The sequence below is a fragment of the Enhydra lutris genome, unplaced genomic scaffold (genome assembly GCF_002288905.1).
Source record: "Enhydra lutris kenyoni isolate GAN:26980312 unplaced genomic scaffold, ASM228890v2 scaffoldscaffold9, whole genome shotgun sequence".
Lineage (NCBI taxonomy): Eukaryota > Metazoa > Chordata > Mammalia > Carnivora > Mustelidae > Enhydra > Enhydra lutris.
The window spans coordinates 60,075,767-60,101,513 of record NW_019154093.1 but is presented as its reverse complement, the minus strand read 5'-3'; the positions used below and the strand labels follow the sequence as shown (position 1 = coordinate 60,101,513).

The 25,747-nt window shown below is 46.6% G+C and overlaps 1 protein-coding gene across 1 annotated transcript in view; it reads left to right on the top strand.

The window, feature by feature from the left end:
* The window catches only part of LOC111142983 (ATP binding cassette subfamily A member 4), a 125,676-nt gene that overhangs the window by 83,895 nt on the left and 16,034 nt on the right, over positions 1 to 25,747 (top strand). The window contains exons 28-43 of the mRNA XM_022496358.1: positions 1,154 to 1,278; positions 1,745 to 1,843; positions 2,642 to 2,828; positions 7,290 to 7,384; positions 8,852 to 8,884; positions 10,212 to 10,317; positions 10,427 to 10,501; positions 10,731 to 10,900; positions 12,544 to 12,721; positions 14,599 to 14,714; positions 15,662 to 15,809; positions 18,872 to 18,995; positions 19,344 to 19,473; positions 21,717 to 21,837; positions 22,288 to 22,350; positions 23,583 to 23,689. Of these exons, the coding sequence (XP_022352066.1) occupies positions 1,154 to 1,278; positions 1,745 to 1,843; positions 2,642 to 2,828; positions 7,290 to 7,384; positions 8,852 to 8,884; positions 10,212 to 10,317; positions 10,427 to 10,501; positions 10,731 to 10,900; positions 12,544 to 12,721; positions 14,599 to 14,714; positions 15,662 to 15,809; positions 18,872 to 18,995; positions 19,344 to 19,473; positions 21,717 to 21,837; positions 22,288 to 22,350; positions 23,583 to 23,689 (1,877 nt within the window). The remainder of the gene's footprint in view (positions 1 to 1,153; positions 1,279 to 1,744; positions 1,844 to 2,641; positions 2,829 to 7,289; positions 7,385 to 8,851; positions 8,885 to 10,211; positions 10,318 to 10,426; positions 10,502 to 10,730; positions 10,901 to 12,543; positions 12,722 to 14,598; positions 14,715 to 15,661; positions 15,810 to 18,871; positions 18,996 to 19,343; positions 19,474 to 21,716; positions 21,838 to 22,287; positions 22,351 to 23,582; positions 23,690 to 25,747) is intronic.

The following is a 25,747-nucleotide window of genomic DNA, read 5'->3' as shown; positions in this document are numbered from 1 at the left end:
GCGCTGTTGAGCATCTTTTCATGTGTCTGTTGGCCATCTGTCTTCTTTGGAGAAATGTCTGTCTTGTCTTCGGCCCATTTTTAAATTGAATTATTTGTTTTGGGGGTGTTTTGTTGTATCAGTTTTTTATATATTTTGAATTCTAATCCTCTATCAGATATGTCACTTGCAAATATCTTCTCCCACTCCGTAGGTTACCTTTTAGTTTTGTTGATTACTTCCTTTGCTGTGTAGAAGCTTTTTATTCTGATGTATGTTCAATAGTTCTTTATTTTTGGTTTTATCTCCCTTCCCTCAGGAGACATAACTAGAAAAATGTTGCTATGGCCAATGTCAGAAAAATTACTTCCCGTGCTCTCTTCTAGGATTTTTATGGTGTCAGTTCCCACATTTAGGTGTCTTATCCATTTTGAGTCATATCTGTGCATGCTGTAAAAAAGTGGTCCAGTGTCATTCTTTTGCATATAGCAGTATAGTTTTCCTAGCACCATTTTTTGAAGAGACTGTCTTTTCCCCATGGCTTATTCTTTCCTCTTTTGTCAAAGATTAATTGAGGGTTTATTTCTGGGCTCTCTATTGTGGTCTAATGATCTATTTTTCTGTTTTTGTGACAGTACCATACTGTTTTGATTGCTACAGTTTTGTAATATAACTTAAAGTCTGGAATTGTGATGCCTCCAGTTTTGTTTTTCTTTTTCAAAATTGCTTTGGCTATTCAGGGTCTTTTGTGGTTCCATACAAATTTTAGGATTGTTTGTTCTAGCTCTGTGAAAAATGCTGTTGGTATTTTGATAGGGATTGCATTCAACCTACAGATTGTTTTTGGCACTCTTTTTTTAAAAATATTTTTTAATTTTTTAAAATATTTTTGTATTCAGATGCAGAAACCAACAGACACTGTTCACTTCTGGCTGAACATTGATTGGCTACCTCAATGCTCAGTGTTAGCCTACTTCATTCATTCTTCAGTGGCCACCAGAACAGTCTGTTTTCTCCTACACATCTTGCCTTTACATGTCTTCCCTTATAATGTTCCCCAGAAAACTGACCTTCTGCCAGATAAATGCTTAGAAGAATGAGAATGTGTGTGTTGGGGGTGGGGGGGTGTCTTTAGCATACCACAGCTCACATTGCCATGTTTATTTTCCGACAGATTGTCCTCCCAGCCACTTTTGTGTTTTTGGCTCTGATGCTTTCCCTCATCATCCCCCCCTTCGGTGAATATCCGGCTTTGACCCTTCACCCCTGGATGTACGGGCAGCAGTACACGTTCTTCAGGTGTGTAGATTTATCCCTAAAGGTTATCATTCACCGCATGGGCTGTGGGGCTCCCAGGTCAGCCTGCTTGGAGGGACCTTCCCCTTTCCACAGCAACCAATGTGGTAGGGGGCCTGGACTGCCCTCCAAAAGGAAGTTAATGTACCTGTCACTTGGGAAAGGTGACCCCAAGTGGACAACGGGGACTGCCAGGTGTAAGGAAAGAAAAAGTAAAGGTTGGGTGAGTAGGTTGAACCTCATCTTTTTGAGGTGCAGACATGATACGCCAGCAGATCACCGGGCCTGTGGGAGCAGCACCCTCCCTTCCCAGCACCCTGCAGCCACCCCCAGGCAGCGTTCTGTGGCTTGCATTCATGCCCAGCGTGGAGCAGCCGTTCCGTGCATGCCTGTCAAGTTGCATGTTAGCTGCTTTGTCCCTTTGTCCCAGTCATGCATCTGTCAAGTAAGCCCCTCTCAATCTGTCTAGTTTGGACCAGCCAGGGAGTGAGCAGCTGGTAGCACTTGCAGACGTCCTCCTGAACAAGCCGGGCTTTGGCAACCGCTGCCTGAAGGAAGAGTGGCTTCCGTAAGTCCCTGCGCACCCCTGTCCTCCCATCAGCGACTGCCCCAGGGGAGCCCTGAGGGTGGGATCCCAAGCTGGCAGGTCAGGAGAGGTCCCATCTCCATCCCGCTCTCTGTTACACAGGTGCTTCCTCATCCCTGACCTTTACCCGCCTCTCCTTCAACACCCAGTGCAAGGGTGTCCCCACCTCTGAGGAATCCCCTGCATCACTGGGCAGCTTTGTATTTCTAGAATTCCCAATATAGAAAGTTCCGTACTAAGTTGACATATGCTTCCCACAGTGTATTTGAAAGGAATCTGAACAGGGAAAGGAGGGAGATGGGGGATGTGCTATTGTTTAATTGGACCTAGAATGGCATTAATTACATAACTTTCAATTGCTGTAAGTACAGAGAAGAGAGTTACAGAGGGTAACTGAAGTCCAAGAATCCTTAAATTTCAGCATAATTGTAATGGCTTCTCTCATTCAGTAGTTTTCAGAGCTGTAGGTAAGGACCCAAACAGATGCAGCTCCAACTCCTCTTTTATTTGTTCTGTTTCTCAACAGCTAGAGGTGCCAGGAGGAAGAAGGGAGATAAAATAGTCCACAAAATAGACAGTTATTGCCCAGCCTAGTCAATCAACAAAATTCTGGTCTTGAGTTTTTTTGAGCAGAAACTAACATCCAAGAATAGAAGAAGAAAATATGTGGGTCTGCGGAGATAGAGGAAAGGCTAAGGAGAAGGTTGGGCACTATTTCTCATTTTTAGGGATTTTTATCAACTGGAGCTACTTGTGAAATATTTTCTTGCCTTCCATGAGGGAGTACCCCTGTGTCAATTCAACCCCCTGGAAGACTCCTTCTGTGTCCCCGAACATCACCCACCTGTTCCAGAAGCAGAAATGGATGCCAGAGGACCCCTCGCCCTCCTGCATGTGCAGCACCAGAGAGAAGCTCACCATGCTCCCTGAGTGCCCCGAGGGCGCAGGGGGGCTCCCACCCCCTCAGGTACCTTGACCCTCCATAGGAAGCCAGTAGCCCCGAGTCTGCCCATGACAGCAGGAATTGGGGAAAAGGCACTGTGCCTCCTGAGTTTCTAGCTGACTAACATTTCAAACTGAGAGCTGAGAGAGGGCCCAGAGGAGTCCTTGGGTCCTCTCAGAGGGGCATGCTTAAAGGCACTGTCTCAACTAGTTGTTCCATTTTCCACCAGGCACTCCCTCTTCAGTCTAATAAAAAAAAAAAAAAAACTTTAAACATTAAAAAATATACTAGTCAGGTTGCCTGGGTGGTTCAGTAGGTTCAGCATCTACCTTTGGCTCAGGTCATGATCCCAGGGTCCTAAGATCAAGTCTTGCATCGGCGTCCCTGCTCAGCAAGGAACCTGCTTCTCCCTCTGCCAGCTACTCCCCCTGCTTGTGCTTTCTCTCTCTCTGACAAATAAATAAAATCTTTTTTTTAAAAAAGCATTAAAAAAAGAAAAAATATATGCAAGTCATGTGTGCTCATTAGAGAAAAATTAGAAAATATGGTTAAGTCCGAAGAAAAGAAATCATCCTATAATTGGAAATAACCAATAACATTTGCTTTTTATCTATACAGGATTATATTCAAAACACTGTTTTGAAACCTGTTTTCACTTAGAAACATATCATGAACATATGTTCATGTTAATAAATATATACACATCATCACTTTTAATCTCTGCATACTGTCCCACTGTTTCATTTAATTTGTTTAACCTCTCATCGAACATGTGAGTTTTCAGTATTTTCCATTTTAAACAATGTAGTGTCCCTTCAAATGCATATGTATTTGCACACTTGTTAACAACCGAATTAAGACATTTGGCACATGCTGTGTAACCAACATGCATACACTGCTTGCATGCATACATGTGCGTGTGCACACACACACAAACATAGCCAGTTACCTACATTTTTCTCTGAGCAGCATCCTCTTTTGGGATTTCTTTTTATTTAAGATTTTATTTATTAATTTGTGAAAGAGAGGGAAGGAGAGAGAGATCACGAGCAGGCAGAGAGAGAGGTAGAAGCAGAGTCCCCACTGAGCAGGGAGCCCAATGTGGGGATCACTCCCAGGATGCTGGGATCATGACCTTAGCCAAAGGCAGCCACTTAACTGACTGAGCCACCCAGATGCCCTCTTTTGAGAGTTCTGAACTCCTTGATATATCACACCAGTGAGCCTCTCCCAGGGGCATCAGAGATAGTGAAAGGGGTCAGAGAAGTCTTCCTCTGTCTTCAGTTGCTAACAAGCCTCCCAGCTGACTGGCACAGAACTGGGCCTTGTGTGGCCTTCCCTAATGATCTGCCAGTGAATGAACGATTCCCCGATAATCAGCGTGTCCCAGTGGGATGAGCACCAGCATTGGTGTCAGGGAGCCCCAGGCTAGTTACCTGGCCTCTCTGAGCCTTCATTTCCTCATTTATAAGTTAAAGATAACTACTTATTTCATAGTGTTATTATGAGAAATCAATGAAATAATGTGGGTAAAGGAACTATATTATTTAGTAGATTCAGCTCAACTGAAGACAACCTCAAACTGACCGTGGATAAAATAAGACACAGTTTGTATCCCTCTCAAGTGAAAGTTTATGCAGGCAGTCTGTCACATTGTGTTTTGTTGCTTCTCCCTGGTAAACACGCCTTAGCCTCACTGGCCAATCTGGCAGAATCTACTTTCCTGGTAGCGGAATAGAAGGAATAGAAGATGAAGACAGTGCGAAGTGTATAGATGCTCTATTTTTTAAGGAAGATTTCCAGAAGCTACCACATTGCACTTTCTCTTATACACGATTAGCCAGAACTAAACATCAAGAAAGACTGGAAACTCTGTAGTCTTTATTCTGGGAGGCCTTGAACCTACCCAATTTAAAAAAAAAAAAAAAAAAGTCTGTTACTATGGCATACCCAGAAGGGCAGAGCACATAGTGGGGGACAACTAAATTTTGCCATAGCATCAGTCACAGCTGCTGGCCTATAAGTGATTCTGTGTTTGTGAGCATCCTCCTATCTTTCTCTTTCTTTATTTGCTAAAAGCATATACCTTTATATTTCTCAAGCAGTACGTTTTCCTTTTGAATCACAACTCAGCCACTGCAGCATCACAGAGATCTCAGAAGAGGGAATCAGGGAGCTTGTTCCAATTCTCTGTACCCCAAGAGGAAGCTTTGCTTCTTCTGGGATGACTGAGGGAACCTGCAGCTGCTTCTGTTCGGATACATCAGGCAGTGGGACACAGCACAAGAGTCCTTGGCTGAGAACACAGGGGAGGAAGGCGAAGCAGAGCTACGTGGAAATTCGTTTCCTCAGTGGATCTTCCCTTCAAGACTTCCTGCCTAGCTTAGGAACTTTTCTTTTCAATAATTAGTCCTTGGTTCCTGGTGGGAAAATTTAACAGATCTCCATAGCCAGAGTCTTGAAAAAGGCAAGCCAGTCCTGTGATTGTATTTTTTTTTTTAATCACTCCTGCATTTCCTCACTATCACTGATGCTTCTCTTGGGAGCAAAGTTGAATCTCAGGCATCAGCTCAGGAGGTGCTATGTGTATTTGTGTGTCTTTTACACACACACATACATGCATGCTCACAGTTAGACCCACTCACCCCACTCATTCAAACACACTCTCCTGTTCAGCTTGGAATAAAGCCAAAGTGTATGGGCTTCCCTCAGAGCTAGTAAATTGTACACATCAGAAAAATTGGGGTGGTGATGCAGTCTTCCCTAGGGTTCCTTCCTGTCCTACCAGTCTTTGAATGGTGGCATGTTCTGATGTGGAACTGCTCCATTCCTGACTTCTAGAATACACAGAGATCAAGTTGTAGGAGTCTTTTATTTGGTAGAATTTTTAGAAAATAATTTATCACAAATTACCAGACACCAGCAACTCTCCCAGCCTAGTTTCTACCAGGGTAGCGTGGCAGGTCCCCCGGGTGCCATTCTTAGCTTAAGAAGCAGGTGATAGAGTGAAAAGAGCAGGGCTAGGGAGACAGACCAATGTGGGTTCAAATCCTAGCTCAACCCCTATAACTTCTGTGACCTGGTGCAAGTTAACTGAGCTCTCTCGACTTCGGTTTCTCCGACTGTAAATTAAAGCAACAGTTCTTCCCTAAGAGTATAATGATTAAGGGAGACAATGAATATAGAGCATTTAACAAAGTGCCTGACACACAGTAAGCATTCAGCAGATGCTAGTTCTCCTAGCATTGGAGGAACCAAGTGAAGAAAGTAAATTGAAGAGAAGTAAAATGGGAAAGGGCTGGGGGAGGCAGAAAGTGTATAAGAACAAAAAGAATGGTATGTGATGGTATGTGCGATGTGTTTTTCATTTCACCAGAAATACCCTTAGCTACTCTGAGTAGTGCCCTTGACACCCTAGGTTCTTGATTGACCAGAACTGCACCAACACTATGTAGACCCAAATTTAAGGTAATACTGCCACCTGGTGGCCGAACTCATGCGCTTTTTGAATCATCCAAAGGTGAAACCAGCTTCCAGTTCTAGATCTGTTTTAAAGGCAATCTGTAAATTGTAAGGGACTGCCTGAATTCCTTCATCCGTGTCACAAATGTATTGTTTCACCTACATTCCAGGTACATTCCAGGTACTAGAAAGTCCCTGCTCTCTTAGAATTGATATCACACAGAGAGGTAACAGATTAAAAACAAGGAAGCAGATGAATTGGAAGGAGAATGTGAGATAGAGATGCAGATGAGAAGATATTGCAGCAGTAGGTTATGATAGAGAGTGACTAGGAATAGAAAATACTTCCCTGAGGAGTAAAATGTAGGGCAATAACTTGAATGATGATGAACTATCCATGCAAAGTTGTCCGGGCAGAACAATGTAGGCAGAGGGCACGGCCAAGTGCAGAGCTCCCTCAGGAATGAGGGGTGTACAGTGGAGAAGCAAAGAGAACAGTTGGGGAGGATGAAGAGTAAGGAGAGTGGTGGCCAAAGGGCTCAGAGAGCAGGGCAGGTCCAGACTGTGACTGTGTCAGCCTTGATGATGATCCTCAGAGGAACCTAGGGTTTATTGGAATGGGGAAACCAAGGACTGGGGAATTCTGATCTACATTTTTAAAGCTCAGTCTGGCTGCTGAGTGGAAAATGGATTTTAGAGGGCCAGGGCGGAATAAGGGAGGCCAGTCTGAAAGTTTCTGTCGACGTCCAGGTGAGGTCTGAGTGGAGGCTTGCACTAAGGAGGTGTTCCGGAACTGGAGCAGTGGGGATGGAATGGAGATTTACTTTGGAGTTGCAACTATCCTATCTTGTCAATGGGTTGGAGAAAAGAGAGGGATCCAAGATGGCTCCACATCTTTAATGTGGGACTAGGGATATGCCAGTGCTTTATTTAGTGTCTTCCCAGCAGCTGAGTCCATAAATAATTTTTAGAGAACAAGCCACAGATTCCAAGGTGACTAACATAGATGTCTCATTGCCTCAGAGAATACAGCGCAGCACTGAAGTTCTACAAGATCTTACGAACAGGAACATCTCTGACTTCTTGGTAAAAACATATCCTTCTCTTATACGAAGCAGGTAAGAAGAGATTCTTTCATAATTTACAAGCTGGCTCCCTGTAGAAAGTACTAACTAGAGACAGAAGATAATTTATTCTCACAGCTTATTGGCAATCAGAGCAGTGAAATTTTATTTTTCCTGATTTACCCGAAAAAGCAATTGAGACATACATAAGTAAAAATGCAACTTAAAATTAGTTTTGTTGTCATTTTTCATTTTATTTAGGCCAAGTAGTTTTAAGTTTAACCCATGAACCATTAAAAATAAAATAAGAAAGCCCACAATGCACCCAGTAATGCAGCCTCATGTTTTAACTAGTCAGAATGAGAGACAACATTTTGAGGGGAGAGTAAAGGAGAAAAAAGAGAGAAAAGGAGAGAAGCAAGGGAGAAAGGAACAAATCAGACCAACATAGAAAAAAAGCAGTGTGGGATGGCAGCCTGTAAGGAAGGCCACAGGTTGGCCAAGTTTGGGTCACCTTGTGGCGCCCTAGCTGTAAACTCTCCTCTGAGTCCCTGCCCTTCAGTGTGCCCCTCAGTTCTTCTGTGAGCGCCCCCTTTTGTCAGCTCCGCAGCTGCTTCTCTCTGGCCCCAACAGGGGATGGGCAGTGTCAGCAGCCGCTGGCAGAGCTTGACAAGAGCATGTTCTAGAAAGGGAGCCTTGGGGAGCCCTGATTCAGTCCCCGTGTGCTCTGGGGCCTCATAATAAAACACATACTATCTAATTGTCATAGTCCTTTCAGTTGCTTCCTGTGCCAGGTCCTGAACAAAGGATAAGCCGACTCGGTTAACTAGAACACCCTGCCAGTGGGGAGAGCCGCTGCTGAGAAGGCGGTGCCAAGCCAGCACTAGCAAAATGAAAAAACACCATCCAAGCACAAGAATAAGAGCAGTGTGCATAGTATTTATTCAATAATGCAATAAAACCACAACCATCCCAAACTTTGCCCTCAGCAGTGAATTTGCAGTATGGAATTCTGTGCTTGATGACAGTGATCGTTGACAGGGCCTGAACTGTGAGGTCTAGAATTGGCATCTGCTCATTACTTGTCGTTTTACCCCTGACTGGCTGGAAGCCAGTCTCTTAACTTTGGGCTTGGACTAAGTCAGCACTTCTCCCCAGTGTGCAGGTGATTAATATTAGAGTCTTGTTTGTGCAGGGTGGAAGATGGGAGGGCTGCAGCCTTCTTTCCACACACTGATATAGTGGTGGCCCCATTTTCTGGGTCCAGATGGTCTGACAAATGACCTGACCACAGGACCACCCAGAAAGCCCAGAATGCAGGATATGACTTGGAACACAGTCCTTCCTCTGCATGTGCACTTGGGCTCCGCCTCTGGGCCTGGAGGCTTCCCCCTTGTTTGGATACCAGGAAATGCAAAACTGCCCCCGCTAGACGGATCGGCCCCAGTGAGTGTTTGGAAAGAAAGTTAACACTACCGCCTTCCTTAGGGGACTCATTGTATAATTTGTTTTGGCTTTTAGCTTGAAGAGCAAATTCTGGGTCAACGAACAGAGGTAAGAAACTACTTTTGTAAGAAATTAAAATCTCAGATTGATCCATTTAAAATAACTGCACATTAAAAAAAAACTACACCTGGAGCCACATGGGCTGTTCAATTATGTACTCAGGAAATCGCAAGTCATGTCCTGAAGGCTATGTGGCTAAGCAGTAGATCTCCTTGGAGAATATATAGGGGATGTGGTGTTCCCTTAAGAGGTGTTCCAGAGCATTCCCACTCAGAGGGGTTTCTAAAACCTCACAAGGGTAACAGTGGAGAACTGCAGTGACAGGACCTGTAACCTAAGCTCTGCCACTCCATGGCCCATCCCTCTTGAGCCTCAAGGAGTCCAGCCCAGTCCCAGACTCACCCCATGCCTGGGGCATTCTCGAATCTCAAGTGGTTTCAGAGGCTTGGAGGAATATTCTAAGAGTGAGCTGGCCTCCCATAGTCCCTCAGCAATAGGGCCTCTAGAATGAATGCAGAGCTGATATTAACTTGATTTCCTAGGTGAATTTTAAACCATGAAATGGAAATCCAGCCTTTAGAATTGCTCCCTAGAGGGAAATGTGGGGCCTCAGTTGAAGCAGAAATGGGGGTGGGGCAGTTTGAGTCCCTGAGAAATAAAGTTCCCCTACTCTGCCTTGCCTAAGCAGCAGATTAATTTTGTTCTGTCAAGAGTTCGGCTTTTATCCTTCCACTGCAAGGCTTTACACCCAAGAGGGACAGGCCCAGATTGGTGTTTGAGAATGATCACTTCAGACTGCCAAGCAGTGTGAAAGATGGGTGAGAGCAGGAGAGATCCAACACTAGGACCCCTGTTCAGGTTCTAACAGCAGAGTTAGGGCAGGGGATCTGCAAAGCACAGGAGTGGCACCAAAAAGGAATCCTTGGTTGGGGTGTAGGTAGAGTCAGGGAAGACCTCAGAAAGAAGATGACATATGACAGATGAGCCCGAGTAGGCCAAGTGCTCAAAAAAGGGCAAGGCACTCCTGGGAAGCTAGCAGCCCCACTTTGGCAGAGATGCCAAGGCAGCCTGGACCAGCGGGGTTTCTGGAAGTGATCTGACATGGCTGGCTTATGCTGCTTGAGGGAAGGCATGAGAGGGGCAACGTTGGAGAGGGGGGCAGAGACCAAACTCAGTAAAGATTGGGACTTATCCTGGAGGCAACCAGAAGGCATTGATAGTTGGTTTGTAAAGTGGAGCCGTGTTGCTGACTAGTCCGGACAATTCCCCCAAAGTACACACTGCCCTGCAGAACCCAAGAGAGCTATCGACAGGTGTGAAGCACCACAAGCATGGTTCGTGGCCCCGACTTGAGGACTTCTTGTTCCCTTTTCAGGTACGGAGGAATTTCCATTGGAGGAAAGCTCCCAGTTCTTCCCATCACTGGGGAAGCCCTTGTTGAATTTTTAAGCCACCTTGGCCAGATGATGAATGTGAGCGGGGTATGTAAACATCTTGGAGATTTGGGTAGAACTTCTGATGTGCTGGTTATCATGAAGCAAATAATCATGAGTGTTAAGTGGAGAAAAAACCCCTTGTGCTGTTTTCTAGGGCCCTATCACCAGAGAGGCCTCTAGAGAAATGCCTGCTTTCCTCAAACATCTAGAAACTGAAGACAACGTTAAGGTACTGGTCCTGCAGTCTGCCCTAGAGCCAAAAATTCACGTGAGCTAGTTATTTTAGTTTTATTTCTCCAGCTTAATTACATTCCATCCCTCCTCCTGTTGAAATCTAGCCTGGAATGTCTTCCAGCTGCCAAACCCTTCCTCCTCCTCCTCACATTCTTTCTCCTGCAGCTCATTTTTTCTTTAAACAGCTGTAGCACAGCCTAACAAAGCCCATCTCTGCTCTGTAGGTGTGGTTTAACAACAAAGGCTGGCATGCCCTGGTGAGCTTTCTCAATGTGGCCCACAATGCCATCTTCCGGACCAGCCTGCCCAAGGACCAGAACCCCGAGGAGTACGGCATCACTGTCATCAACCAGCCCCTGAACTTGACCAAGGAACAGCTCTCAGAGATCACAGTGTAAGCTGCCGTGGCCCCCAGCCTCCCAGCTCTCCCGTAGCCCTCTCCCCTCTTGGGACACCCCAAGAGGATTCTCGCTAACGTGAGCTGCTGGGCAGGATGGCAAGGTTGTTAAATCAGGCACACACGAACATGAGACTTTCAAGTGCCTCATGTACCAAACGGCTTGGCCATTTTTTTCTCTTCATATTTATTTGGAAACTAAGCATAGATTTGGTTCTCTTCCCTTTTGGCTTTTAATACCAAGTTGCTCCTGGAGCTTGCACAAATATTCTCCTTACCAGTTTGCAAAGTGACTGCCGGGAACTAGGAAAGTGGAGCCAATCTTTCATCTCCTGGAGTAATCATCTTAGATTCCAGGAATTTCCCTCAGATGGCCAGGCTTTCAAGACTTCAACAGATCCTTGCCTTCCTCAAGCTTGGGCTCTCACTGCATAGCTTCAGGCAGTGAAAGATACCAGTCCCAGGCAATCTGTAGTATGTGTGCGCCATTTGGGGCCTATATTCAGTGGGGAGGGCTTCGTGAGTGCAAACTTCTGGGAGACTGTGAAGGTCCTCATGTTCCTATCCCAGTGTATTCAGTGCCCTCAACACTCGTCCCGAATGTGCCATGTCATTGGCTAAAACTTGGGCCCTGGTCCCCAGGGGCCTTCCTTTGGACACCCTCTGAGGCCCTCAACTGAGGAAGCATAGTCTGTTCTATGCCAGTTCTCACTCAGCCGAGGTTTCTGCATCTGCAGCCCAGCCTCTTGAATCTGAAATAAATAAGTCTTCTGTGGTTATAAAAACAGTACATAAAAAAGTATATGATTGTTAAATAAAGTGTATAGAACAGAGTTTTTAAAAACTTATTTTCTACAACCCCCCACACACAGTTTAGGGTCTTGCCTCTAAACATTTTGTGTTTCCTTCTGGTTATTTATTCTCTCCTTCCTGCATGTGTGGATTGTGCCCTTTGTAGTTTCAGCAGGGCTGTGCCTGACACACGCGGTGCCTCATGGGAATTAGTAGGAAGTGCTCCGCTCTCTGTGCAGGCACTGTCCCGGGCCAGCGCCTCGCTCCTATGTGAGGTGCAGGTGGGACTCAGCCACACCTGCCGCCTTAGCCACATGCTTTCTCAGAGATCCAGGAGAGAGTGAAGAGAGCCAAGCTCCTATATGACTGGCCTGTTCTCTTTTCACTTAAATTTACATTATGAATATTTCCCCATGTTGTAATATGTTTCTTGAAAGTGTGATTGAACAGGATTTCGCAGACCATATTGTTGTCTAAACAGAAAATCCAGGATTATCTATAGACAAATTATGAGAAATAATAAGAACATTGTAGTATATGAGATTAATATAAGAATCCATTTCTGTATACCAACAAATAATTAGAAAAGGTAGCAAAATTTGTGTAGATTATTATATTAACATGAAAAATATTTGATATTAACATTAATATTAGCATTGGAATAGGAAACCCACAGATATCCACGTAACCTTGACCCAGTTTGACTAGCTCAACTGAGTGAAACAACAAGCTTCCAGGGGATTCTGGAGGCGATTACCTGGAGTTGGGTGAGGCTAACTGAGCCTGAGCCTACCTTCATCCTTCTCCAGCTTCTGCTCTCTCTCACTGTGTCTCTCATCCTCCTGCAGGCTGACCACTTCGGTGGATGCCATGGTTGCCATCTGTGTGATTTTTGCCATGTCCTTCGTCCCAGCCAGCTTTGTCCTTTATTTGATCCAGGAGAGGGTAAACAAAGCCAAGCACCTCCAGTTTGTCAGCGGAGTGAGCCCCACCACCTACTGGCTGACTAATTTCCTCTGGGACATTGTAAGTGTCAGGTCATTGCTTCCGTGGGCCCACGGTGGGCAGGTATTTGTCTGGTCTGACTGAGGGGACCTAGTGGGGGTGGGCTGTTGCCAGGTGCTGTGATGAGGGCCTTGTGTGTTCGCTGTTTCTTGGAAAGGCACAGAATTAGGAGCCCCAAGCCAGGGAAGGATGTGGGGCCCGACTTAACAGCTAATGAGTTGGGGCTTTGCTTGCCCTGCCCCAAGGGACCTTCTGACCCACTGAATAATTAGTGAGCTGCAGACATGAGGCTGCCTTTCCCGGGAATAATCTGGGGCTGAAGAGGTAGTATCGAGAGCTCCTTCATCCTACATTCTCTTCTTACATCCTGATCCACCCCTTAAGGGGGAAGGATGGAACTTCTCCTGAGGTAGAGTCACTGAATCAATATAGGACATCAGTTAAATCTAAATTTCAGATAAAATAATGATTTTAGTATAAGTATATCCCACCTGCTAAATACTGTATGCATACCTACTTTTAATAAAAAACAAATCAGTTGTTTATCTGAAATTCAAATATAAATGAGCAATCCTACATTTTTATTGGCTAAATCTGGCAACCCTATCCAGTGGCCTTACTTTGCTTTCCCAAAGTAACTAGACCTCCACCAAATCAGATTAGCCACCACTTTAGGGAATATAAGAAAAAATTATTTATCAAGTCAATAGCAGACTGCCACCTCTCTCACAACCAGGATTATTGGGGGCAGGAAGGAGTCAGGATGAGTTATCTTATGACAGACCACAGGGTCAAAATAAATTGGCAGAAAAGCCTTAATTATAATGTAGCAGGGGTCATTATGACATCAACTCCAGTGTTTTCTGGGCACTGTGGCTAACAAGATCCTTTGTTTTATCCCAGCATTCTAAGATTAACATGAGTCTCCATTTCATGTTATGTTAAGAGATATCATGATGGAAACCAACACAAACAGCTTTTTCATGGTGGTTTTGAATAATGATGACAAATACTAGGGCTTATAAACACACAGTTTCTTTGATCTTAGCTTCCTAACCACAGTCATCACTGAATAATACAAAACCAGAAACCAGAAACCATCAGTAGCAACTAAATTCGTTCTTCTCTATCCTATCTACCTGAGAAAACACTTACAAATGTACGGGGAGGAGTCAGAATCCTCAGGCCTCACTTTGGATAAGAATTTTAAGCATGAAAGTGCTGGGTTTTGCATTCTACTTTTTTTTTTTTTTTTAATAAAGATGAGGATTGTAGAATTTGTACTTTGGGCGGACCCATGCATGTGCCTAGCTACAGAGATCTCTGAGCCTGAGCAGAAACGTGCATAGAAGTCTAGAGTGGGTGTCTGGTGGGAGGTAATGCTAGCTACTGTGGCTGCCCACCTCGCCCTATCTGTCCTAATGTCTTTAGAACTGAATTATGTAGGAAGGGAAGAAAAGGGATAAAGTGATGAAAGGCCTCATGAAGTTCAACTATTTGTTCAATAGTTCAAATAGTTCGACTATTTGAACTTCATGAGGCCAAGGACTAAATATTTTGAGGTTTTCTGTATTCAAGAGACATGCTTAGAAAGTAGAATCAGTAGGACTTCATGACCAATTAGAAAGAGAAAAGAGAAATCAGGTGGATTTTTAGAACTCATTCTCTCAAAGACAGAGACTGAAGCTTCCCTGCACTGGGAGGTGGGAGTGGGGAATAGTAGGAGGCCTAGGGACAACTTAATGTGTGTCAGCTGACCAAGAACTGTTTAGACAAATACAGTCAGAATCCCAGACCATTATAAGTGCTGGAGGAGCCTGCCCCTGCCCCCATTTTATGGAACAGGAGACAGAGGTCCTGAGAGGTTAAGTGTCTCGCTCTCCTTTTCTCTCTTCGAGATGAATTACGCTGTGAGCGCTGCTCTGGTGGTGGGAATCTTCATCGGGTTTCAGAAGAAAGCCTACACTTCTCCAGAAAATCTCCCTGCCCTTGTTGCCCTGCTCATGCTGTATGGGTGAGTTGTTTGGGTCATTAGCAAATGCCACCCAAAGGGAAGCCAAGAGAGGTGCGTGCTCTTCTGACAGGAAACCAGAGTTTCTGGCAGCCAGGTTAGCACCCTCCGCAGGGTGTGCTGCTACCGACCAGGAATCTGTTGTAGACTCCACGCACGGAGCTGCTCCTGAGGCTCGAATGAATCTTCTTTCACTCCAGCTGGGGCCTGACCAGGGTCTGGGAGTCCCTCATTCTCCCATCCCTCACCCGTCTCTGATTCATCCCTAGCCAACCTGTCCATCTCAGTGTCTCCTGCTGGACTGGCCAAGAGTTATTTGCACATGGAAGACTGCAGCTGAAAGGCTGCCCCTGAGCCAGGGCCAGAGGATGACACAGGGATTAAATCCCATAGAATCATAGAGCAGGACATGCACCTTTATACCCCGGCCTACTCCCCACTGTGTATGTACCCATGGACAAGTAATTATCCCATCTGCGCCTCAGTGTCCTCATCTGTAAAATGGAAATAATGACACTTGGTCCTTCCTGCGAGGGCCAGTGAAGTCTTGCCAGGACAGTGGTCTCTGTTCATCTCTCTTAGAAATAAAGAATTCAGGAGCCAGGACTGTCAGTTGTGAAGATGAGCCTCCTGGGATCTCAGCTTGGCTTTGGTGATCCCAACTAGAGTGGGAAGCATTGCGGGTAGACACAGCCCCTCTGCCTGGTAAAAGGCATGTTCACAGCCACCATCTCACTTGCTCCTCACCAAACCCCGGTGAGGTAGCCAGGAAAGAAATCACTGTCTCCCTTCAAAGATAAGGAATGAAGACCAAGGGACGGAGCTGCTTTCTGGTCGTCCTGGGACTCTCACCAGGGCAGGCATGTCCCCTCGTGTGGGGGAATGCATTATATCTAGTGGTACAGAGACTGCAACTCTGTCACACTGCATTGTGTCGTTTCCCCTCACAGATGGGCAGTCATTCCCATGATGTACCCCGCGTCCTTCCTGTTTGATATCCCCAGCACAGCCTACGTGGCCTTGTCTTGTGCTAATCTGTTTATCGGCATCAACAGCAGTGCCATCACCTTCATCTTGGAATTATTTGAGAATAACCAGGTGAGCATGACTTCTGTGGCTTCCTTGTTGGATTACGAAAATATTAGAGAGTGTCTGATGGTCAAGCAGAGCCAGAAGCAAATACTGTGGCTGGACACCCTTAGTGCATACGTGAATGTGTCTTCCTCTTTTCCTCCCTTTCTCCATCCTTGCTGCTTGCCTCCTTCCCTTCACTTTCCCTCTTCTTCCTCCCTCCCTCCCTCCCTTCCTCCCTTTATTCCTTCCTTCCTTCCTTCCTTGTTTTCAGTTAAGCTCATTTAACTCTATTTGTGTGCTCTGAGTCTCATGGTTTTCTGAGCTTGTTTTGCAAGCTATAAATGACCTTTTGTGATCCCAAGCTTTTAGATTTTCTTACTCCTTCAGAGTTTCCTTGGTGACTTCAGGTGTTAGGTTTTTCTACACACACACATTCACACATACATGTGTGAGTGCATTGACGTGATTTCAAAGGAATGAAAAGGCCTACAAGGAAGTCTCCTTCCTGCCCCTGTCTCCCAGTCACCTGCTTTGCTTCTCCAGAGATGATCTTTCATTTCTGTTTCTTAGGTGTTTTGGCAACAAATAAGCAAATGCATAAATTTTCTTTCTCCCACTTTCTTCTACATATAGTAATGGAGTAACACTATTCTATATGAAACTTAATTCTGAGGATAGGGTTAGAAATGTTTGGTGCTGAGTGAATCACTTTTCTGAGCTATGAAGTACAGTTGTCCCGTGCATGCTCCCCAGACGTCTCCTGGCCCAGAAAGAGCCGGCCAGGCTAACCCCTAAAACAATGGCAGCAGCTCCGGGGCTGTCTGTGCGCCCCACCCCCACAGCCAGCTGTGTCTGAGCCTGGGTTTGGCCAGCCCAGCCCGGAACACTCTCAAGCCCCAGCAGGCCTGCCAGTGGCCTCTCTAGTCTGTTCCTCCCTCACTAGGTCTTTGAGTTCAGAGGGTGCACACCAGCCAGCACATCAGCACTGCTGTCCTGTAACCCCTGTCCCCACTCCTGCCTCTGGGCGCTGCTGGGAGGACCCAAGGCAATCTCCACTTACCCCCAGCCCCATGGCCTCCTGAGTGATGCTTCCCCAGACCTTGTCAGACTTCCTGCAACAAAACCCCATTTGTCCCATGACTTGTAAAAAAATGTACTATGTCACAGTCAGAGAAATGGATGGGAAAGAACACAGACTCTGCTGATGACAGAGCCTCCTGGCAGACTGAAAATGCTCCCCTTCAGAACTGTTTGTCACGGGCTCACAGCCCACTGTGTCTTAAGAGATTGTGTTACTTCAGAAAAATTAAAGAGTAAGCTCAAAGCAACTCAAAACACTCTCCCTGCTGAGGGCTACACTCATCTAGCTGACATTTCCGGAGCACACCCCCTTCCCCTGCAGAAAAGCTGCTTACTTTCTTGTAAGTCCTCAGAGAAGCAGATGCTACAGAGATTCCCCTATCCCTCAGGAGGCTCCCAGGTCCCAGAGCTGCTGTCCCCACTGAATCAAGAGGCATCAACTAGGTGAACACCACGTAATGATGGTGCAGGCGTAAACCCATGTGAGCTGCTTATCCTACCCTGCAGGAACTCCCAGGCCAGTCTAGAAACGACCTGTGCCCCAAGCTAGGAACCGATATGAACCACAGTACCCAACATTCCGTAAGACAGCATGTGATAGAACAGCAAGGGAAGGAGACAGATAAAACACTGCAGATCAGAATGAGCTAAAGTGCTAAGCTACAGGGCTCAGGAGAATCTGGGCAGAGGAAATTCCGTTGAGTCTGGCCTGGAATAAGAAGGATTTTATTAGCCCGTTTAATAAATAATGAGGTGCCTACTATGAGCTAATCATTGAGTAAGGAGGACCCAGCCCCTATCCTCCAAAATAATTAGGACCCAGTCCCTTTCCTTCAGAGACCAGTGGCTAGCAGGGACAGCGGGCAAAGTAAGAAGTACTTAACCCCGTGACAGTGTTGTAAATACTAACAGAGAGAAGTAGGTATTTTACATAGAAATCTGAAAAGGCTTTTGAGAGAAGGGATTATTCGAGCTAGGTTTTTTTTAAAAAAAGATTCTATTTATTTATTTATTTGGGAGAGGGAGAGAGAATCTCAAGCAGACTCCACTCTATGCATATAGCCTGAAGTAGGGCTCAATCTCACGACCCTGACTTCGTGACCTAAGCCAAAACCAGGGGCTGGATATTTAATGGACTGAGCTACCCAGGCATTGCTCCAGCTAGCTTTCCAAAGTTCTGGAATCTGCCAGAGAACAGATGGGGAGAGAGCATTCTTTCCTAATAGCAGTCATTAATAGAAGCTAGGGGCACAAAGGCCTAAAGGCAAAAAAGCACTGTGCTGGGAGGAGGGGGGCGGCCATGGAGAGGGGAGTAAGAGAGGTCATGTGAGCAAAGGTGTGGGGGCCAGAAGGAAGCCAGTTGTGCTGTAGTGGCGGGGGTGGGGGGTGCAGATTAATGGGCAGCCTCTGGTCTGCCCTCTTGCGGGAGGCTCTGGCCAGCACTGCTGGGCTAAAGTAGCAACCACCATCTGACCACCTGAAAACAAGTTCCCCCAACTCAACACACACACCAGAGAGTCCCCGTCCCATTTTTCTACTGGCAACAGCCACAGACACCTAGCTGTCCTGTGGGAGCTGAGAAGCAGAGCTGGAAGACACACAGAGCCCTTCTCCCCTCTAGCACAAGCAGGGCTAAGAGCAGATGCAAGAGCCTCAGAAGCTCGTCACAGCTCACAGCTGCACCACAGGAGGAAGAGCCTGGGCTGCACTCCCAGCAGCTGCTGTCTCTCCCAGGAACAAATGCCTTGGAGGGCTGGTGTATAAGTGAGTCTGCTGTGACAGCTCCCCAGACAGGCTGCCTGCCTAGTGGCCCTTCTTGTGAGTATTCCAGAACCTCCATATCTACGTGACAAATCCTTCCTGCGGCCAGTCTGACTGCTAGGCCCCCTCCATCTGCAGGCCTTACCCTGGTCCTGCACAACGAGGGCCTCCAGGCCCCACCCTGCTCAGGAGGGGCAGGTGGGGTCAGTCCCCACAACTGACTGCCCTGTTTTTCTGTGTTTCAGACACTGCTCAGATTCAATGCCGTGCTGAGGAAGCTGCTCATTATCTTCCCCCACTTCTGCCTGGGCCGGGGCCTCATTGACCTGGCGCTGAGCCAGGCCGTGACGGATGTCTACGCCCGGTTTGGTGGGTGGCCTTCGAGGCCCCAGATCCTCTGCACAGTGGCGGGCTGCCGGGGGAGTTCCTATGCCAGACCTGCAGCCTGGGCTAGAGCAGGGGGACACCTGGTGGGTCTGGGAGTATACTTCTGCCCACAAGGGATCAATTGCCTCTGTCTCTGTGGCTGAGGAGCCACAGGAGATGTCAGGAGCAGGCTCCAACTCTTCTCTGCTCTGACTAGAGCAACTGAGCTGGGGCCTGGGTCCAGCTGTCGCTTACTCCTTTGCATCAGGCCTGGTCCAGCTGGACCAACCAGTGTGACCAGGTCTCTGGGGGCAGCTAGGGCAACTGAGTGGACTTCATTCCTGTCCACAGGTGAGGAGCACTCCGCAAACCCATTCCAGTGGGACCTGATTGGGAAGAACCTGGTTGCCATGGCCGCAGAAGGGGTGGTGTACTTCCTCCTGACTCTCCTCATCCAGCACCACTTCTTCCTCACCAGATGGTACGTTCAGGCCGCTGCCCTAAGGCTGCCGAGGGCAGTGCCTTGCATCTGTCCAGGGACTTGGCTTCACATCAACGCAGTCCTCTCTTTCCTCACCAGCCCCTCTCCACAGTGGTTCTTCACACCCTTAAAGGCTGGCTTGTTCTGAATAACACAAGGACAGAGACACTAAAATAGGCACTTTGGAATTTGGAAGAATCTAAGCTTGAAAGTATTTAAAATACAGCTTTTTTAAAAAAATATTTATTTATTTGACAGAGATCACAAGTGGGCAGAGAGGCAGGCAGAGAGAGAGGAGGAAGCAGGCTCCCTGCTGAGCAGAGAGCCCTATGTGGGGCTCGATCCCAGGACCCTGGGATCATGACCTGAGCCGAAGGCAGAGGCTTTAACCCACTGAGCCACCCAGGTGCCCCTAAAATACAGTTTTTAATTTCATTCGCTAATATTTAAAACCTTTCACCTTACTAACAGATGCTCCTTTTAAATTGGATAATAGTCTTACAAATGATGACAATTAAGGGAGATCCAAAGTACTGGGAAATAGATTTATGCATTCACAAGAAAATAGACAAGGTGGGCCCCTTTGCTAATTAGAGATATGAGAGTGGGGACAGGGAGTAACATAGGATGATAACCAGGGCAACTGAAGCCAGGAGCAGTGTGAAGAATGGGTGCAGGGATTGTGCCCCTCTGGGTGGGAGCAGGGAGGGCAGTGACTGCCAACCATGACCCAGCCCAGCTGTGCCATTTTTTCCTGGCTTCTTGACCCAGGCCTTGCCTCCTTCTGACATGGGCACTCAGGTTTCCAGAAGGCTGTCCCTCTGCCATCCAGGCTGACCTTCACTAGCGCTTAGCCCAGGGCCCCCAACTGCAAATCACTGGGCCCTTGGAATGTGTGCTTTTCCAGACAGTGTTTTGCTTCTTATCCTTTCATCATCTCAGGCTGAGTCTGGCTACATATAAATAAAGATATAGAGAACTTGGTTTAGGTTTTAATCCACAGGGAATTGAGTTACTAGAAACAGATGTAGCTGTGAGGATTGAACGAGATAATGGGTATCAACACACTTGGAATAAAATGACATGACCGGGAAGTGGTGCTGTTATGGGGGACGGTGTGGGGGGGGTGATGTCCGTGGAACCCTCAGCTCCCACAGGCCTCCTTCTACAGCTTTGGCCACTTCTTAGACCTTGGGATAGAAGGGAGGAGGCAGACTTGTCTACCAAAACAGACTAAGTAGCTTCAAACTCTGGTGTCAAAAAATTGAGCACGTCTTGCCACATTAGGCCTGAAATAACACCGGAGAAGTATTCCACGATCTCTGGCTTCAGGAAGCCCACAGCCATGCTCATGCTGAGAGGCAACCAGGCAAAGAGAAGGGCAGAAGAAAGGGAGTTTCTGGTAGAGGACGTGCTAACATGTGGGGAGTTCACAGAAGGGGAAAGGTGAGGGGGTAGGAGAGGAGCCTGGAGAGGTAGGCAGAACCAAGTCCTGAAATGCACATTACCTTGGTGAGGACTTCAAGTTTAAGCCTGAACGCAGCAGGGAGCTGTTGTAGTGTTTTAATCAGGCAGGTGAATGATCTGCCCAGTCTAGGAGAGAGACCAGACAGGAGGCCATTTTGGCACCCAAGCAAGAGTCAGTGGTGGCCTGGATAGGAGATGGGCCATTGGGGGTGGAGAAGAATAGGTTGATTGGGTAAATGGTAGACAATACAAGATTTAGGATGAATTAGAAGTGGCCAGTGAGATTGTAGGCCAAAGTGGTCAGGGAGGGTTTCAGAGAAGACGCTGTGTTTTTAAGGTTGGGTGGGGGGCGGTTTCTGTTTGGCAGGGCAGGAGGAAGAGGACGCCGAGGCCCTGGAAATGCCTCTAGAGGCTGGGAGTCAGGGAAGACTAGTAGGTACTAGAGACCAAGTCTTGATCAAATGGTTGGGAGAGGAGTTAGTTCAAGAGATAAGTGGGAGACGGGTGATGTTTACTGAGTGCTTACCATAGATGAAGTGTTTTAATAATGATAACAGTTGCCAGGTTTTGAGTTCTGACTCCATGCCACATGCTGTGCCAAGTTCATCTCCATAGTCCTATAAGGTAGACACTCTTTTCCCCTCCCTACCATATGGTTGAAGGAGGTGAGGTTTAGAGAGGTTCAGTGACACACCCAGGGTCACACATGGGGAGACCAGGACTGGAAAGCATGGGCACTGCACACCAACCCATTCCTCTCCCCTTCCATCCTTTAGGATTGCTGAGCCTGCAAAGGAACCCATCACAGATGAAGATGACGATGTGGCTGAAGAAAGACAAAGAATCATTAGTGGGGGAAATAAAACTGATATCTTAAGGCTAAATGAACTAACCAAGGTAAGGGAGTAGGTGTAGACAAGTTAATCTGGAGGTGCCAGTTGGATCCACAGAAGGCACAACATGGTAATTTGCCTTTTGCAGAATAAGCAATATGCCTACATAAGCAATTCGTTTTCCTAATTTTATGTGAGGTTGTCATCGCTATGTTATAGCTTGCCTTCCAAGAACACCTAACTCCAGTGCGTTCACCCCAGTATTCATCTTGGGCTCTGGCACAGGGCCTCAGTGGGAGCCCCTACACCTGAGCCTCACTCACCCTTCCCTCCTCCGTCTCTGCACGGTGGGTCAGCTTCAAGGTTTCCCAGGGCTCACAACACCTCTCTGAACACCCGTGCCAATATGTAACCTCCTCGTGTCGGTAGTTCTCCCCTAGACCACCCTTTGCTCTCTCCCCTTCCCGCTCGCACCCTCTCTTGGTTCTCAGTCCAGTTTCTCTGCATCTTGCAGATTTATTCAGGCACCTCCAGCCCAGCAGTGGACAGGCTATGTGTCGGCGTCCGCCCCGGAGAGGTGGGTACCCTGCAGACTCCTGTGTGTGCTGCTTCTCCCTGCTGTGGCAGGGATCTCGCAAAGAAATCAGATGCAGCCACAGAGGTCATTTTAAATTTTCTAGCAGCCACATGAAAAAAGTAAAAAAATAAAAAATAAAAAAAACAGGTGAAATTAATCTTGATTTATTTTACCTAATATATCTGAAATATTGTTGCATCAATATGTAATTTATATAAAACATTATTGATGCAACATTTTACATTCTTTTTTTGTTATTGCTTTAAGTTTTCAAAATCCTGGGTGTTTTATACATATAGCACATGTCAGTTCAGACCAGATGCATGTCAAGTGCTCAGTGGTCACTGTAAGGAAGGAAAATCCTCTTTCCTCTACCCTCCTGGGTTCTCTGCTTAGAGCTCTGCAAATTGGACTGATGAAAGACAGATTAAGAAGAAAAAAACAAGCAGCCATTTATTAGGGAATGATCACAGATAAATGACAGGAGAGGTGATTAGAACTTGGGCTTATATAGCATCTTGGCAAAGGAATGATACATTTTTAGGAAAGTGACAAGACAAAGGGAAAGGACCTTAAGTCAGTGGGGTTGGTGAATTATAGAAAAGGTAAATATGGGGGAAACCAATAGTAGATAAAGGCTGGTGAGTAGTTTATTATGTAGATTCCTCTGGTGCTGTCTCCAGGCTAAGGCTTGGAAGCTGTTTCTGGCAATTAACTTTTATTCTTCCTGTTAGAGAGGGCAAGAGAGGACACCTTGTAAATTTATGTCGTGCTTTTAGGCACAGGAGAGGGCAGAGAACTTTTATTTTTTTTAAGATTTTATTTATTTATTAGAAAGAGAGCACAAGCAGGAGAAACAGGAGAGGGAGAAGCAGACTCCCCGCCAAGTAGGGAGCCCGACGCGGGCCTCGATCACAGGAGCCGGGAATCATGACCTGAGCTGAAGACAGACACTTAACTGAGTGAGCCACCCAGGTGCCCCCAGAGAGCTTTTCTTGTATCTGCTGCTGCTTAATTGCCTTCGGCTCAAAATCATCCTGAGGCTAAAGTGGCATATCTTGAGGTAGCAAATTCTGCTCGCCTGTACCACACATGGCTAGTGGCCTCCGTCATGGCAGCCCAAGTTGAAAGTGTTTCCCATCTACCCACACACTTGCCCTAGGGCCTCACAGTCCCCACTCCCTGGGCTGCTTGGGCTCTAGGATGAGGCCAGTTTATATGTTCTCCTGTAGTGCTTCGGTCTTCTGGGAGTGAACGGAGCTGGCAAAACAACCACATTCAAGATGCTTACTGGAGACACCACAGTGACCTCTGGTGACGCCACTATAGCAGGCAAGAGGTGAGTGTCCTGCTCTTCCTGTCTCAGGGTGTCTCTCATAGGTCCTGGGCCATGTTCCTGTTCCAGCATAAGGAGAGTGAGCATCAGACCCTGTACTAAGGATGATCCTTAGAGCTTGGAAGATCTGTGCAGAGGAGTAGGCCTCCCAGAGAGCATGGTCCAGAATGTACCAGATGTAGACTTTCTGGGAAATTGAATTGAATTGTGATTGTTAAGACATGCCCCTGTAAGCATGGATTCTTGGAAACTTCTGGGAAGCACTATGTCATGGGTTCTTAGTCTTTTTGAGGTTATAGACTCCTTTAAATGTCTGATGAACATTTGTGCTTTCTTCATAAATATATAGACCATTATTGGGGCACCTGACTGGCTCATTTAGTAGAGCATGTGACTCTTGATCTTGGGGTTGTGGGTTCAAGCACAACATTGGGTATAGAGATTACTTAAAAAAAGAAAAAGTCTTAAAAATACACACACACACCCACCCACACACACACACACACACCATTATCCCTCATTATTTCCCTCCATACATTTTCTACATTTTTGCAAAAAGTTCACTTTTTTTCCCAGGTTAAGAACCCCTGTGGGGAAGTACCCTTTCTCTGGATCAAGTTTCTAGGTGGGGGCTGGTTTAAGAAACTTCAGGGGCTTTAGTGTGATTGGGCTATTTCTGCACCAGTGCTTGGCTTTACCAGGCCAAGGAGCCTTTATAAAGGGAAAACTGGCATGTGTCCTTGGATTCTGGAGGGTGCCTGCTGCTCTCCAGAACAAGGTGTGAGTAAACAGACTGGTCCTCTATGGCACAGGACCAAGAACACGAGGCTACACTGTTTGCCACTTTCCAGGCTGCTCCCTGAACAGCAGAGCTCACAGGCATCAGATGTGCCCAAACACTCTGCCTCAATTTATAAGCGGAGTTAGGCAGTGCTGACTTCTGCTCAGCATGTGCCTGACAGGGGCCTCCTTCCCTCACCTGGGACCCATGCTCAGCAACATGGCTGAAGGCCCACTGGACATGGCTCAGACAGGATGACTTTTGTTCCTCGGCCTTCCCCAGCCATCCCTGTTGGGTCTAGAGCAAAGGAACAAGCAGGGGTAAAGCCAGGCCATGGCTGAGTCGGTCTCATCTGTAGATCCAGCTTAGCCTACAACCAAGCAAGTAACTTGACAGGGGTAACAAAAGGAGTCTTGGGGGACCAAGGGATAGCAGGCAGGAGGCTATAATGGTATTTACCTTAAGACATCAGATGACAGTCCAAGTAAGACACAGCCTGATGCCTAGAAGACGGAAGCTAGATGAAGTGAAAACTGGAACACAGCTGTGAGTTTAAGATGCAGGATTGGGTTCCTCTGGTAGGACAAGCTCCCATGAATTTGGAAAAATACTCTCCTTGCTTCCCTGGATGACTTTAACTGGTCCAGCCATACCTGAAGTACTTTGTATTACAGTCCAGGGGCTGCGTGGTGTCTCTCTGTCCCATCCTGTTGCATCCATCTTTTATTTATAGATCCTAAGCTACTAGGGAAGCAGGGGAGCAGGGAGAGATTAGACCAGGTTTGACAGTTTATTTTTTCATCAAGGCAATGTATTTTCTAGTCAGGGAGAACATTATCAGTCAAGGGGAGTTGATAGAATTCAATTCACTTCCTCTCCGCTCCCTGCCAGTCTCTTGCTCTGGGTACAAATCTGACTGGTTCCTCTTTCATTTACTGTATCTCTGCCAAAACCCCAGATGGAGAAGTTTACTTCCTTAAGGGAGCATGCATCTTCTCTGGTTATGTCCCAGATGTCTGAAAGGGATCAGAAATCACTGGTCATTTTCTTTTCTTTTTCTTTTAAAGATTTATTTACTTTTAGAGAGAGAGTGTGTGTGCACTGAATGGGAGAGGGACAGAGGGCAAGGGAGAGAGAGAGAATCTCAAACAGACTCCCCACTGAGCAAGAAGCCCAATGCAGGCCTTGATCCCAAAATCCATGAAATCATGAACTGAGCCAAAACCACAAGTCAAACGCTTAATGGACTGAGCCTCCCAGGCACCCCTCACTGGTCATTT